We start from the raw sequence: 15,451 nt of genomic DNA, 5'->3' as shown, positions 1-15,451 counted from the left end.
AGCTCGTGTTAATATAATAACAGATTGCAAGTGATTATCACTGTCATTGTTTCTGTTGGCAGGGCACCGCAGAGGCACAAAATGCATTTGGTTCCCTCCACCTTGCAGCCAGGGGAGGACTTAACTGCTCGCTCTCGCACTTCCATTAGCCTTGGTCCACTCGCCGTTTGATTTCCCTTGCCAAAGAAGTGGCGACCATTTCTGCCCCTGCTGTGCTCAGACTACTAGATCGTTTCAACACCACGAAGGAAATAAAGTTGTATACCAGCTGACGTGAGCCCAAGATAAGCTGGAGGGTGCGTTCTCCTCCCTGACAAAAGGCACAGAGCAGGACTGGCTGCTTCTTAATTCCCTGGTGTTTTGAGCTTTACGCTCGCAAACACGGACCCTTTGGGTTGGATCTGTTGGACGGACCGACATCGCAACACTTCGGTACTCGTGTTCAGAGGATGCTGAGGGGATGGTGTCCAAGGGAGGGAGCACACCCTTCATTTATACACCAGTACATCAAAATCATGCCCTCACCTAGAAAAATGGGGGGAGTCAACAAACTAAGCAACGTGCACCTACCCACTTACATCAGCAGCAACTGGATTCCCGTGCACGAATGTTTTGCTCAGCTCCCTGGTTCAGTCTGCACCTATTTGCATCCTGCATCCCCTCTTCAATATTCAGGCAAGAGAAAATGCTTGCTTTGTCACCGCATATGCGGGGTCTTCCACATTTGCCAGCAAAAGCATCCCAGAAATAGGATGATCAGGGAGGGGAGGGGGCCTCTGCAAACTGAACAGCTCAAATCCAACTGTCTGACAACCTTCAAATTCTGCTTCCTTTTTACAGTTCCCTCTTCTTAACACCCTCTTCCCCGTGCTAACTCCAACAAGGGCTCTCCACGCAGCAGTCACAGGTACGGCTGCTCCCCCCGCGGTGAGACGCCGGCCTATCTTGGCAGGGGCTGGAGTCCTGCCTGTGGCAGCTGGTGGATAAGCAGCTTTGCGACTCTGAAGCTTCTGTTTTAGCTCCAATTATGAATCCTGCTGCACTTCTAAATGCTTATGTCTGGCTTATTTCTAACTTGTAAGGTCTTTGTGCCTTAACCTCTGCTCAGAGGAAACGCTTGCCCTTCTCCCCTTTGATGGCAAGGATGTCCTGGGATATGTGTCATCTCTTCCTAAGAAGCGACTCCTGCTTGGTGCCCAGGCAGAAGATGAATCACTGCTGGGTTTGTGCTTTGGAAGAGATGTTTTGCTGAGCCCAGCCTGGCAATAGGTCAGTGAACTCCCTTTTACTGCAGCTACAGCCAGCATTTTAGAACTAGCAGCTTTTCTTCACGCCACATGCTAGCCCTCCAACGTGAGCCACCCACTTCTAGAAAGAAGAGGCATAGCCCTTGATTTGCAACTTTGCATATTGCTTTAATACTTTGGTGGTGCTTTATCTCATCTTTGGCCTCCTTGAGACTTAGAGAAGCCCAAAGGAATCCCCGAGGCCAGCGGTATAGCAGGCTCTGGGGTGCTACAAAGCCAGAGGTCGAGTTGATTTTCTGAGCCTGGGGTTTGTGTGTCAAAGACAGCAAGCAACCCGCAAAGCTTTTCTTTTTTATCTTTTTTTTTTTTTTTTTTTTTTTTTAAAAAAAAGAGCTACAACACTCTCTTTAGCCCTGAAATAGTAGTGCTAAAGCAGGCCGTCAGGAACTGCAGAGATTTGTTTAAACTACCCTGCCTGTCATTCAGGAGACGGGGCTCCGCTGCGAAATGCCGTGCTGCCTCCCAGCACAGTGCCCGCAAGTCCAGAACCTGCTTTACTGGGAAGCAGATGCCAGTTGGCAGCATCCTCTCACCCAATTTTAGCTGTCTAAATGTTAGACATCTAGTCTGCGCTAACCATCTAGGCTGTCTGTAGACCAAGTGACGTGAGATGAATTCCACCCAGAATGGTTACCAGCCTGGCTCCAGGAAAGGAAGAATTAAATCAAGATCTGGTGCGCCTGAGCATCATCCAGCACACTGGGTGATGGCAAATTTCATCAGCAAAACAAGGCAGCTCTGGGGCTGGGATTTTTTTATTTTTATTTTTTATAATAAGATCCCTGGACTCCTTCACAGGAAGAGGAAAACATCTGCCAAAGATGGGCAACGTACACCAGTACCAGCTAGGCAAAAGGATCCTTCTGTATCAACAGGGATAGTCTCCAAGGACTTTTAAGATTTCCTCCAAAGTTTAGAGAGCTGGAACATAGACCCAAACCCGTGGAAACGCTAAAATGTGAATAAACTCTTGTTACGGCACAGGAGTAATAATAGTAATCGTAGCTGTAGAAGCAATGAGTGAAGGTTTCTTCCAGCCTGTGGTTTTTGGGCACCCACCAGCTCTGATAGTGGCTGCAGCCAAGCACCACCATTTCTGCCCCTCTGTCCTGTTTGGGTTTATCCTTTAACTGTTGTGTAGCAACTCAGGAGTCTTACTGGGAATACAAGGGACAGCTGGTTTACAAATACAATTGTAGCATAATTAATTTAAACATTAACAATCCATTATTATCTGTTGTCGCAGGGCACAAGCTCTGCCTCTCTGCCATGGAAACCATAGTGAAGGTTACCTAGGAATCCCTCTGGGATCTCTTAAGTGTAATTACTAAGGACTTGGATCAGCAAAAAATATATATGCATTGTTTTCCAGCCTCAGCATTGCGGAAAGTGCTGAAAACTTAGCAGCTCCATGACATTTGTGCTGAATTGTCACATAATTGCCAGGAACAGGCTGCTGTGAAACGGTTAAGGAGCATTTAGCAAAAGAAACATAAGGGATTCACTTTGCTTTCTCCAGCGTTATTACAGCATCTCCCGTGACTCGAGGAAGAGAGCCCAGGAGATGCTGAATGTGCCTGTGTAAGAGGAACGGGCGCTTGATACCAGCGTGCAACTGAGTCGGGTGGTATGGAAAAACCTGCTTCTGCAGAAAAAGGTGGCTAGAGTGAACATGAGGATTTATCCCGAGATGGTGTCTCTTAATGAACTGTTTTGTCACCTCTGGTTCAGTCCTCATGGTACAGGTGCCTGCGTAGCCGGGTTGAGCTGTATGTTTGGCACTGTATGTATGTTTTTAAGATTTTTGGTTCTCGTGCAGTCAAAAGCTGGCATTTCACCCCAACATTTCAAAGCTAGAAGATGTGGAGCTGGGCCCAAAACCCTAAAATGAATCCTGGATGACAGGAGCAAAGTCAGCGAGGTGCTGTCTTCAGGTACATCAAAGGGCCCCTGAGATTAAAAGGGTTTAAAAGGACCCTGTCAAGTTAAACATCACATTTCTCTCTGAACGTTATTTACCTCGTGTTGTTACGAGTAATGCCTGCGATGTCTATACATGAAAGAGATTACAGGAAGAACGGTTTCTGATTATTATTTGTTTTAAAAAGAGACATCTTTTTTGCTTTGTGCATGTGACGGCTCTTCCCCTGCACGCTGCAGCCCCTGCAGCGATGCTCAGACCTGGCTCATCTCTAGAGGTGTGACGGCAAGCGGGTGTCTGCAGGACTGATCCTCCTCCTTATTCCCATGTAAGTATAGCTTGTACTTGTACGGACATGTGTACGTGCCACGGCCATTTGCGATTGGGGTTTCAACCTGTTTGGTTGAAACGAGAGAAATAAGGAAAACACAGACATGCCTGTGTTAGGAGACCTGGGGTAGGATCCCGATGGGGAAAAAAACACCAAAGGGAAAAACCTGAAGCGGGAAGACTGAGAGGACCACAGGGTTTAGTCCCAAGGAAGCTAACCACAGCAAAGTCCCCAGGCCCCTTTGCCAGCAGACTGCTCCAAAGGCAGATAGACGGGAGCATCTCTGTGTACGGCATCGAGCCCCGACCGAGATGCAGGTGAAACTTCAAAATTCAAACAGTGGGTGCCCGTTCGGGACAGAGGAAACCGCCAGCTGTTACTTTTATCTCATTTTACACTCTTTAGGGCTAAAGGTGCCTAACTTTTCTTAAGGAAATGCTCCACCTCGAGGTCAATCCCGTCAAGAATAACCCCACAGCTGCTGGAAAAGGGAGCATCCGTCACCTGCATCGGCAGGGAGGTACCATTTCTGGGGCGAGATGCCACCTTGCTCCATCAAAGCCTGGGCTGAGCCCCCCCTGCCCGGGTACCCTCCCTCTCTGGCTGCACGGCACGCTCCGGCAGAGCCCTGCGCTGATTTGCAGATTGGCTGCCTCCTCCTCACTTTCCCCAGCGACAACGAAACCTGCTCAGAATATCTTGATGGAAAATAACGCCCCTCGCACAGAAAGCGAGCGGGGAAGATGCTGCAGCTGCTGGAATCCCTCCCTGCCTCCCCGGCGGGTACCTGGAGGTGACAAGGGGGGTCCCTCCGAGATCCCCAACCCAGCAGATGCCTTGCAAACTCCATTTGCTGCAACCGTTTTCCCTGCTTTGTTTGCACTAAGAAGCAGTACCGTTAGCAAACAGCTGAGAGCACTGAGATTTTATCCGACAGTATGTGACAATGGAAGAAAATGTCAGGAGTGGCTGGGGTGGGTTTTTTTTTGGCTGCTGCCCTACCGTCAGGCTTTCTCGATGAGATGAGACAGGGGGATTTTAAAGGGCCAAGTCTCGAGCCTACTCGCATCTCCAGGGTGCCTTTAGTGAGACTACAACATGTCCCTAGAAGTCTTCATCTAAATGTCCGTGATTGCTCCTGCTAAATGAGGACAGGCAGATGAATCAGGCTCCGTTCATGCCTGAATACTGGCCCTTCTCGCAGGCATGCTGAGGACCTCTGTGCTTAAAACACTTCTTTTCCCTTTTAGAAGCTGCAGATGTTCAGCACCTATAGAAAAGGAGATATATTCTTTTTTTTTTCCCTAACCCTAAAAATGTGATGTGTTTTGTGCTGATGGATAAAAGGATTGCTGGCATTTTAGAAAGCCTCTTTACCTTTCCAGTGTCTCAACACTTCCTTTTTTCCTTTCCCATTTTAGATCTTGTCAAAGGCTCTAGGAACCTCTGAAGCATTCAGGCACAGGCTTGAGCTTTGCGTCTCGTGGGCCTTTAAGGCCAGAAAGGATGATGACGTTCATATAAGTCCCTTAATCCGACAACACCGACACCGGTCCTGGCGCGTTGGTTTCCGTTTTCATCTGGCTGAACGATGACAATTGATGTGAGTTTGTTCTGTGCGTGCAGGGGTCAGTGCACACAGAGACACGGAGAGATCAGGTGGCTTTAAATGTAATTTTAAAGCGTTTGTATGACTGTAGCGCCGGCTTGATGACCCTGAAACCCCAAAGTCCCCTGATAGTGAACACCAAGCAGCAGTGAATTTCATCAATGTTATTGAGCGGTGGCCTCAAGAAATGACCTTTATAAGAGCAACTTTCAATTACTAACGTGCAGCCCCAATGAAGGGCGGTTCTGGGAGCCTCTTTTTTAAGGGACTGGTGAAAAATGAATGAGAAGAACAAAGTTCCTGTAGCTCATACAGCAACCTATACATCTGACTCCTCTGCAGAGGTCTGCATCCCCACCTGGGCACACATGGCAAGAGGCTGGGCACCAAGGGACCCCCCCCCCAGCTGTTCCAGCCTCATTTCTAAGACAGAAATCAAGAGGTGTGGGGAGAGAAGTGATAATTTTAAGACTGCATTTTTGCAAGACCTGCATCCCCATCCTGTTCTCGCAAGCACTGCCAGAGGTGTGCTTGCTCTTGAAGCTGGAGCCGACACTCCAACGCAGAGCCAACCCACCGGCCTCATTGATGGCGTGTATAGAGCTGATTTATGGCAGATTATTTCTAAAACAAGCTAACCTGTGAGGGTGACCGCAGTTCTGCGCAGGGATGCTCCAGGTAGGGCAAAAATAGCCCTCCTCAGCTAAGAGCATCCTTCCCGTTCATTGGCAGGCACCTTTGTGAAACAGCCCAGCTGTCTGGGAGATGAGAAATGCCCTTTTCAGTGAGCAGCTTCACAGATGGCAGTGCTGTGGATCACAGGGAAGCAGGCTGTCATGCAAGCTGAAACGGCGTGGGCACATACGCGTGCACGCACACGCGTGCGCACAGCCGGTCCTTCCCGGGAGCTGCGGTTTGCCTGCACGCTGGAGGCGAGCTGCTGGGAGTCGGAAGAGGAGGGGTATTTGAGGCTGGCATGAGAAACGGGGCTGTGGGGAAGTTGGGGAGCCTTCATTCCGCGCGAAAAGATCTGGAGCATGAGCGGGATGCTGTGGTTTGTTGGGGTTTTTTTTGCAGGACTGAGCGTGCGAGCGTCCCGTGTCACTGAGCGTGCACAGAGGGAGGTGGATGTGGGGACCGTGGGCTAAATCCTTCCCCCTTAGCCTTCCCCTCCTCTTCCTCAGGGACTCGCTACGCTCACCGAAGTTTGAAATGCTTTGAGATCCTTTGATGGGAGGTGCAGGCAAGGTCACGGCATTAGGCAGGAGATTGGAACACAAATCACTGCACCTCCCGTTCTTCTCCTACAGCTCCTTCTCCCCCTCTCCGACCACCCCCCTCCCTGCCAGGCCACTGGAACAAAACCCTGCTAGCACAGTGCAATTCTTGCTAGAACAAATTGTTGCTGGCATTGTAGGTTATTTAAATCCACATATTATCTCTTCCTCTGTATTACATTAGCTTCCTCCCAAACCTTCGCCATCTGTTCCACCCTCGGTTATGAATGTGAGAAAACTGAACATGCTGCTTCACAGCTACAGCACTTAAAAAGTATGATGTGCATCCTAATGGCTTCTCTGTGCGCCTTTCCATGCACCTTCGTTAGTGCCTGGGATTCACCCAAAATAGCCATTAATGGTATGTTGCATTAGTGGCTGTTCACCTGCGGTGTTGCAGCTCAAGCCCTCCTCCCCAGGCAGGAGGTTTAGGTGTGATGGCTCCAGCGAGCAGGCTGGGGGCCTGCCTGGGAGGTGGGAGCCTCGGCAGCGTGTCTGACTTGGGCAGGCTGGGGAAAGACAGCGGGACTGCCTGTGCCAGCGAAGTCCCCGAGGAAGACCTGGCTCTCAGCGAGGAGAAATGGTGGTTTCTTTCCTCCTTTGGGACCCGTGGCTCTCCCAGCTCCCAGCTGCCGCACGAGGTCACGTTATGGAAGGTGCTGGACCATCTGGGAGTCCCACAGACTTCAACAGGGTTGATGTCCGTGCAATTACTGCTGCTGCTTTTCCCCTCTGAAAGCCTGACAGGCTCCTAATGCTGCCTGTCATTTCTCTAGTGCTTCACAAGCATCTGTGCTAGCAGGTAAGGACAGCCCGGGCTGGCCTGGGCGACGGTCGTTTGCTCAGTGGAGTGTGCTCAGGGCTGCCTTCCTTGGAGCTCTTTTTTTTTTTTTTTTTTTCTGGACTGGCAAGACGCATCCTACGGTGCAGTCCACTGGCAAACACACTGTGTTCAGCTCTTCTTTAATGCTGTGTGGGTGCTTTCGAGCCTGCGCCGAAGCTTGCAAGATGAATAGGAAGCCAGAAAGCTACAGGGCTGTATGTGTGTGTGGGGGGGGGTGATTTATCTACAGCCACAGCAGGGAAGCTGTGGCAGATCTGTAGTTCAGTCCTCCCCGCATCCCGGCTGCTCACAGGCTGCAGATGCCATCGCTCCCTCCTCTCTCCCACCCGTTCCTCTCGTCCCTTGGCTGCAGGTGCCGACCCCTTCGCTCTGCCGGAGGAGCAAGGATGCTGTAGGTACAGCGACGGTAATCATACGTTACAGAGCATGATGCCTCTAGCCCGAACTTTGGGCATGGCTGACAAATCTCATTTCAGTTTCATGATCCCTGCCTCTCAAACAACCAAGCATCATCTTCTGCTACCTTGACAGGGAGATTTAGCTCCTTTCTTCTGCCAGAGCCTGCAATGTCACCACCTGGGAGTTACATATTTTCTGTTTCTCCTGCGTAGGTCTGGCCTGGCTGTGGGACACCCAGCAGCACGGGACCCCTCCAGCCCTGCCCTGTGTTTGGCACTGAGTCGCCAAGGGGCAATTTGGAGCGGTGGTGGCTTCCCCAACGCTCCCACCAGACCCCCATCACCTCTCCTAGCAATGCCAAACCAACAGGAAGAACAAGTGAGGAAGCTGATCTCAATGATGAGTCTGGGAATCACCAAAAACCAGGGCTGGAAAGGACCCAAAAATCACACAGCTCAGCCTTCTCCCAGGGCAGGTTTGGCTCTGTCCAAGTTTGATCCGAGCTGCAGATGTCCAGCCGGGTCTCAGACCACCTCCTCCCTCCCAGCCACCACGGCCTCTCCAGGCAATTTATTCCAGCCCTCAACTCACTAGTAATGGCTAATGGCTAATGTCTAACCACTGCCTCTAACGCTTGAATTTAAGCCCATTAATTGCGTTCATCGAGAACAGGTTATTCCCTTCTACTTTGCAGCACCTGTTTTATGTGTTTGAAGATCGCTCTTTCTCCTCTTCTCTAGACTGAACTCCTCTGTCTCTTCCCAGCAGCCTGTTGTTAATGCCCAACGCATCCTTGTCTCTCCCAAAACGAGGAGCCCGGGACTGGATGTCTCACGAGCGGTTATCCTCCAAGTCCCACAAGCTATGGTCCTGCTTAGAAAGCGTGCTTGTGCTCCTCATAGTAATATTGACTGATGTTTGGCTGTAATCTGCTATATGACCCTGATCTGCTAAGCTCCTGGCTAGCCCACTACCCTTGCTGCACTTGCCTGTTGCTTTCCCTTCCCGGGTATTGCATCGTCTTGTCTGCAGTTTGCTGAGACCCTTTTGCATTGCACCCCCCCCACTGAGGGGCTCGTACCCCCTCGTGGCTCAGCAGCATCCACACCCCAAAAAAACCCCTGAGCTGTATCGCATCATGCAGATCAGTACAGGGAAACCTGAGCAGTGGCCAGCTCAGGAATGCAATCCCTTTGCTCCGTGACCATGGTTCCCTCCTCCACAGGTCTCCAGTACAACGCGGTGACAAGGCCATTGCTTCAACAGACAGTGCCGTCACATAGCGGCAGGGTGACAGAGAGCCGCCGTGAGTTGACGCAATGCCCAGCTACCAGGATTTAAGCACTGATGTTGCAACGGGGTCCCACCACGTTCTCGGGCCAGCGTGACATTCTGTTGCCATAACTGAACCACAAGGAAGCGTCACCAACACCTCGCCTACTCCTGCGGCTTTTCCACCAGGTGAATGCTCAAAATCCCAGCAATAATGTATTATTAATAATAATGTATTTTTATTGCTGGCCCCAGGGCTGGGTTGCAAAACAAACTCAAACCTGCTGCTCACATCCTCCGGTGAAAAACCTGCTATTCCCACCAAGACAGTCTGCGGAGAAAACCCCACACCAACTTCCAGCACACGCTATTATGCAGGTTGGGAGAAGGGAGGAAGGGGGATTCAAGGCACAAACCCACGGTAATTCAGGGGTCAGCTCTGCCGGCAGAGCGACCTTCCTTTCCGCTCTGCTGCAGGACCACAATGGCTCTGCACTGGGTTCCTCGGCCAGATTTCAACCCACAATTTCGCCTACTTACCGTACTGGATTTGAGCGCATCCCCATTGTCCTCTTCGGATTCTAGTGCAACAGGTAAGGATTTCTGTGGCGGGGAGAAGGTTAAGTCCCACCTTAGTAGCCGAGGTTCAGCTTTGTCCCCGAATCTCAGGTTTTCCAGTTTCTGCACTGTGGGCTCGGCAGAGGAAGCTGGCCTGAAATTCTCTTTGTTCTGGGACTTAGACCTCAGTCTCTGAACCCCGAAGCCCCGCTCTTCCCCGCGGTGGTCGTCAGCCATGCTCCTGCAGGGTCCCCCTTTGCTATAGTGTCTTTTTTGGGTGTGAATCTCTTGCATATAAGAATCCATCCTCATGAGGGGCTTCATCTCCATCTCGTAATTGCTCATCTTCTCCTCGTCTAGCTCAAGCAGTTTGGAGCTCCCTGAGCTGTGGTTGTGGGACCTGTGGTGGGAAGTCCATGAAACCGTGGCTGGGGAATCTGTCCACCTCTCTCTTTGCTTGTGGTTGGAGGCCGAATGTTTGTGTCCTCCACTCCGACCTCTGTAGTCTTCAGGGACGGAGGCTGACCCCAGCTGACCGCTGCGCAGCGTCCCGCTTCTCACGCCGCGAGTCCCACTGCCCTTCTCTTCGCTCCAGCTGTTGGGTCGCAAGTAATCCCCGCCACGTCCCTCCAGCAACATCTGGATCTCCCCACCCCTCTCTTCGTCCACCGAGACCTGCCTGGAGAAGTGAGCGCTCTTGTTCCTGCAGGAAGGACCCAGGGGCGGCGTGGAGGAGGGACTGGCAGGGAAGCTCTGCAGCGGGCTGTCATCGGGAGTCAGGTCGGACGGGGTGGTCCCTTTGCGGTACAGCTCCGGACTCTCTTGTTGGAGAGGTGTCCCGGTGGAGAGGACCTCAATGTCATCGCTCGAGTTCTGGCGCTTCGGTCTCTGGCATTCGAGCCCTTTTTGTGTGGTCGTTAAGAGAAAAGAGAGAGGGAGAGAAATGCAACAGGATTATTTCTATTCTGCGGGCGCCCACCAGGTTTTTCACGGCAAAAAATAGGGCTGAGAGTGTTGGACGGCAGGGGGACCGCGGGGCAAGAGCAGGACAGCAGCAGCGTAGCACAATAAACGGCTTCTGCTACTAGATTGAGAGAAAAAGGCATCGCTGGTTTTACACCAAACCCGCTATCACCCCCAGCATCCACAGAGCAGCCCGGTGCAAGCGGCTGCAGCCCGGCATGGGAAACGGTTTGGCATCAGCCGCCGGTGTTGTCAAGACAGAGGCATTCTGCGCTAAGGTTGTGTTTCTCCACCGCTGTTACCCCAAGGGCTACCAATCCTTTTAGAACCCCCCCCCGGCACCACCGTGGCTCTCATTTCCAGCTGATTCAAACAGGCTCAAGGGCGGCTGCTCCTTTAGCACCCGCAGTTCTGGCCGCCTCTGGTGCCAGTGGGCACGCTGCTTGCTTGGGGATACGCGTGGCAGACCATGCGTATGTACTACAAGTAAAAGGACTTGTAATAGTTGCAATGTGGGGAAGCCACTCGTGATGCAGAGCTGCTCGGGCCCTGCCTGCACTCTGCCTACAGCCCTGCGTTCCCTGGCAGGTCGCGGGGATGCAGCAGCAAGCAGCCCCACTCGAAAGCGGCTTGCGTTGCTCCATGGCACCATTCCTGCTCTGTGCATGCAGTCTAACCCCGCTAAGGGGGTTATGTCCCCGTCCATTGACCTTTTTTGGGGGGCATCCATCTGGCCACCTTCTTCTGTCAGCTCCAAACCGAGTTTGCAGGCACGAGAGGGGAAATCTGAGATGCAGCCAGCGGTAGCCCACGGCTCACCCCGTGCCCTGCACTCATGGGTACTGGGCGCTGCTGGGATCACCCTGTGCCCGGCTCACTGCCGACAGCCTTCACACCTCTCCCTGGATGGGAAACACATCGGCTTTGCAGCTGCGAGGTGCAGAAGTTTTTCATCTCAAAGTTTTTCCAGGGAGATGGTCTCATCCGGGCAGACGTGCAAGCCTCCCATTAAGAAAAAAAACCCACAAACCATACATCGAACAGCTTTCCTGCCCCATACAGACGAGGAGGACACGGACGTTTCCCCACTCAGCCCCGCTTGCTGGATGAGGTGGAGAGCACATATTTAGGCAGGAGCAAGGCTGCGTGCTCAGGGCTATGTGAGTACAATATACACCAGCATCCTAATTTCATCGTGCTGAATGCACTTCACTCCCTTTGAGCCCAGAGCACACCCCAGACACTGTCTCCCTGGGGACAGGGACTGCAAGAGCAGCTGAGTGTCTTCTGCTGGAGGTGACCTGCTGGCAAGAAACATGTTGCTTTGCCGGACATTTAGAAAAAACTGCAACTTACCAATCATTGATGAAACACCAAATTATTTCAAGGGGGTGCAAGCTAATAGTGGTTAATTCTCATTTTACCCTCTCAAGGCATAGTTGTTCCCAGCTAAAGCCATGCTAAATTACATGAATAATTTGATAAATATATTAACTGCCTAATGCCCCTGAAACGCATCTAATTGCAATTACTATGGCTAGACAAGAAATGAGTCTCAGAAAGGAAGAACTCAATTTCTTACCACGGTTTAAAAATAAATGCTCTGAAGCGCCTGCTCTAATCTCTCTACTTCTGCTGAGTAAGTTTCTCTCTCGCATCTTCTTGGGGAGCTGCTGCCGCCGGGATGTGCCTTCACCCGCAGCCGTCCCCGTGTCCCACCGCACCGTGGTCCGGATACGTGCGGGGGATGCCGGGAGCGTGGGGATGGATGTCCCCATCGAAGCAGTTGCAGGGGAGGTAAACAGTAACAAGGCTGCTTGGAAATTTCCTTCTCGATGGGAAATTGTCTTCTAATGACGGTCAATTTTTTTGTATTATTTGCCACAGAAAATTCTGTTTGCGTTTTGGGACAATACTCAGATCATTCAGTCTTAGTTCATTCCCTGTGTCCCTGTTTGTCTGTGGGAGACTGAACCTCCTGGGATTTGTCTGGGGCCCCCAAGCAATCCTTGTACTGGTGGGAAATTGTCGTGAAGGAGAAAGGTGGAGTTCACCCCCTCCCTTTTCATGCAGAAAAACTGTCTCTGGGGAAACACACAGACTGATTCTGGGGCTGTTGTTTAGATGTTCCCATTCCAGCCACCCTCCAATATCACAGATGGAAAACTGAGGCAGGGAGGGAATAAATGGCTTCATATGAGAAAGCTGTAAAACCAGCTATTGAAGGGGGCTCACCCAAGACTTGGGGTGTCCCTGTTTGTCTCAGGCTTTGACCCAGCTTCCCCAGTTCAGGTCTCCAGGGCTCTTGCTGGAGTTGCAGGGACTTGCAAGCTTCTCACCAGCTCCAATGACCCCAAAGCCGATCTTCAACGACACAACCAGCCACAGCCTCGCTACACCCGCTGCTCCTGCCCCTTAGCACCAACCCCAATCTCCCCCAGTCCCCCGAGCCCCACGACGGAGGCAAGAAAGCCCAGTGATGCTCCAGCATCCTCACCCTGGAGACCCATACCAGGGACCACGTTATTAAGCACCTTCTCATCCTAAATCTTCCCCACCCAGACCTGCAACGAGCTGAGCTAATTCTCCCTCTCCGTGGGTTAATTCCCAGAGTTTTGCAGCCCCTGGCTGGGGCTCGCAGACAAGCAGGGGCTGGCGATGCTGGGGCACGGCTTCTTCTCCAGCCCCGGAGCCCTGTGGGGACACAGGCGTTTCCTTGCGGAGAAACTCGACAGATGCACGGTGTCGTCTTGCCGGCTTTCAACACCCGAGGATGTGCAACAATTATTCTGAGCTAAAATTAGTTGCGGAGCACGTGATGTTCCTGGAAGAACGGTTGTGAGAGCGTGAAGGAGGATGTGGAGCACCAAATCTGGATTTCCAGCAGGATTGAGGCAGCCGTGCCCAGCCACGGCATCTTCAAAGCCAAGCACGTGCCCCTTGGGTGCTGCCATGCCCCTAAGGACCCACGTACGGGATTCAGGAGCGATGCCGAGCTTCTGCCTCTGCCACTTGCATGCTACCGTCACCTTGGGGGAGTCACTTCACCAGCATGGTGGGCTGACCCTGCAGAGAGCGTGATGGGGATGTGGAAGATGCCCCCCAGCAGACAAAGATGGAAAACCGCAGCCGAGAGGGTGATACACGGTACTGAGCATGGATACTTTTTGGTTTTTCCAGGTGAAGGCTTTGCGGCACTGCTGTGGTGTGTCTGGGGTTGCTGGAGCAGGAGCCAGTGCCTGCCAGTCTGGAGACTGTGTCTGCTCAAATAGGGGCTGTGCTGTGGGGATGATCTGGGCCAGGATGCCCGTGGGGCTGACGTGGAGGTGGGCATGAAACCCCCTGTGCTGCTGCGAAGGTGGGTGGCACACAGCACCCACGATGCTGGGCAAAGTGGGCACATCCAGCACGCACGATGCTGGGCAAAGTGGGCACATCCAGTACCCACGACGCTGGGCAAAGAGGGCACATCCAGCACGCACGATGCTGGGCAAGGAGGGTGGCATGCAGCCCCCGCAGCACTGTGCAAGGTGGGCACATAAAGCCCCTGCAGCGCCGTGTGGTGTAGTGGCAGCTCGTCCCGTCCCTGGTGCCGCTCCCCCCAGCCAGCTGCCCCCCCGGCCTGAGGTTACGGGGTCTGTGGGGTGGCCCGGCTGCTCGCAGCTATTATCTGCCTGACTTGGTCCGCCGGCGCTCCCAGGTTTCCCGACACGTCTTGGATGGTGTGTTTGTTTTTTAATGTGCTCTAAGTGGAAACTCCTTCCCCCCGCCCTTCACTCACACACAACCCACCCAGACGTGAGCACCAGAAACACAAGCCCCAACACAAGTCAAGCACCATGTCCCCGTCTAGAAGCTAGTAAAAAATGTATTACCTAAAAATATCTTTTCAAGAGGTGATTTAAAACAGCAAAGTCTTGGCAAGAGGAAATGGAGATGAGGAATATCTCAGGGCTGAAGAAGCCCCTGGGACCACGCAGCCCTGCGAATAAGCTCAGATCTCTGACATACAAATTGGACAACCGTAGGAGCAGAAATGCTGAGGGGTGATTGAATAGGGCTGTGCCTTCTTCCAGAGAGCTGTGTGGGGCATGCCTGCAAGGGGGTCTGCCCCCCGAAATGCCCATTTCGTGGCTTTGCTACGCACCCCATCCCAGCTCGGGCAGGTACACGGCTGGAGCCAGATCTCAAACCCCGTCTGGCTCATCGCTGCTGAGCCGTGGGATGCCCCTGGCCGCCCCTGCAGCCTCCGTGCCACGGTTAAGTGAGGACTCGTGCATGGGCTGGCTGGTCCAAAAGATGCAATGATCCCTTTTCCCCGGCCTCGGGGAACGGCACCACCGACATGAGTCACCGGCACCAGCCCCTGGAGCAATTAAGCCGAATGAGTAATCTTCAGTTAGAGAGCTGGAAGGGGGAGAAAATAATGATAGACGCCTCCTAATGAGGATTTGGTGCAGGAAAACTTTTGAATAAAACCATTCACATCTATTAATTACTATGTTAATTATTGCTGTAGGGACCTGGAGCTTTCCACTCCCACTCACAGCGGCCCCTCTCGCTCCCGGATAGGCGCAGCCTTCGAAGGGCAAATCCTGCCTGTGCCTTTGCCGGTTGCAGACCCCTGCCAGACCGCGGCTTCGCTTTGGCTTCCTCCTCCCTGAGCCTTTGCTAAGCCCGAGCCTCTTGTCAACAAGCAAAAATTTGGACAAACCGGCAAGAAACGTCGAAGACGATGAAGGGGAGGAAGAGCCACCAGGCAAACCTTAAATGTGCATTTCCCCAACATCTTTGCATGCGCACATGACTGATTTGCACGCCCAAGTGAAGGATTAGGTACCAACGTGCTCTGCCCCAGCTCTGCAAGCCCAAGCATTCAACAGAAATAATGAACCATAAAAGCCATGGGGGTAAAATCAGTGACCGCCTCTGGGATCATTTGTGTTCACATTTTGCTTTCAGAGCTCTTG

The 15,451-nt window shown here is 52.4% G+C and overlaps 1 protein-coding gene across 2 annotated transcripts in view; it reads right to left on the bottom strand.

The window, feature by feature from the left end:
- Nucleotides 1–15,451, bottom strand: part of JPH3 (junctophilin 3) — a 58,844-nt gene that overhangs the window by 3,637 nt on the left and 39,756 nt on the right. For both annotated transcript variants that reach the window (XM_049806755.1, XM_049806754.1), the window contains one exon: nucleotides 9,501–10,420. In XM_049806755.1, the coding sequence (XP_049662712.1) occupies nucleotides 9,501–10,420 (920 nt within the window). The remainder of the gene's footprint in view (nucleotides 1–9,500; nucleotides 10,421–15,451) is intronic.

The sequence above is a fragment of the Accipiter gentilis genome, chromosome 7 (assembly GCF_929443795.1).
Source record: "Accipiter gentilis chromosome 7, bAccGen1.1, whole genome shotgun sequence".
Classification (NCBI taxonomy): domain Eukaryota; kingdom Metazoa; phylum Chordata; class Aves; order Accipitriformes; family Accipitridae; genus Astur; species Astur gentilis.
This window is presented reverse-complemented; position numbering and strand designations above follow the sequence as displayed.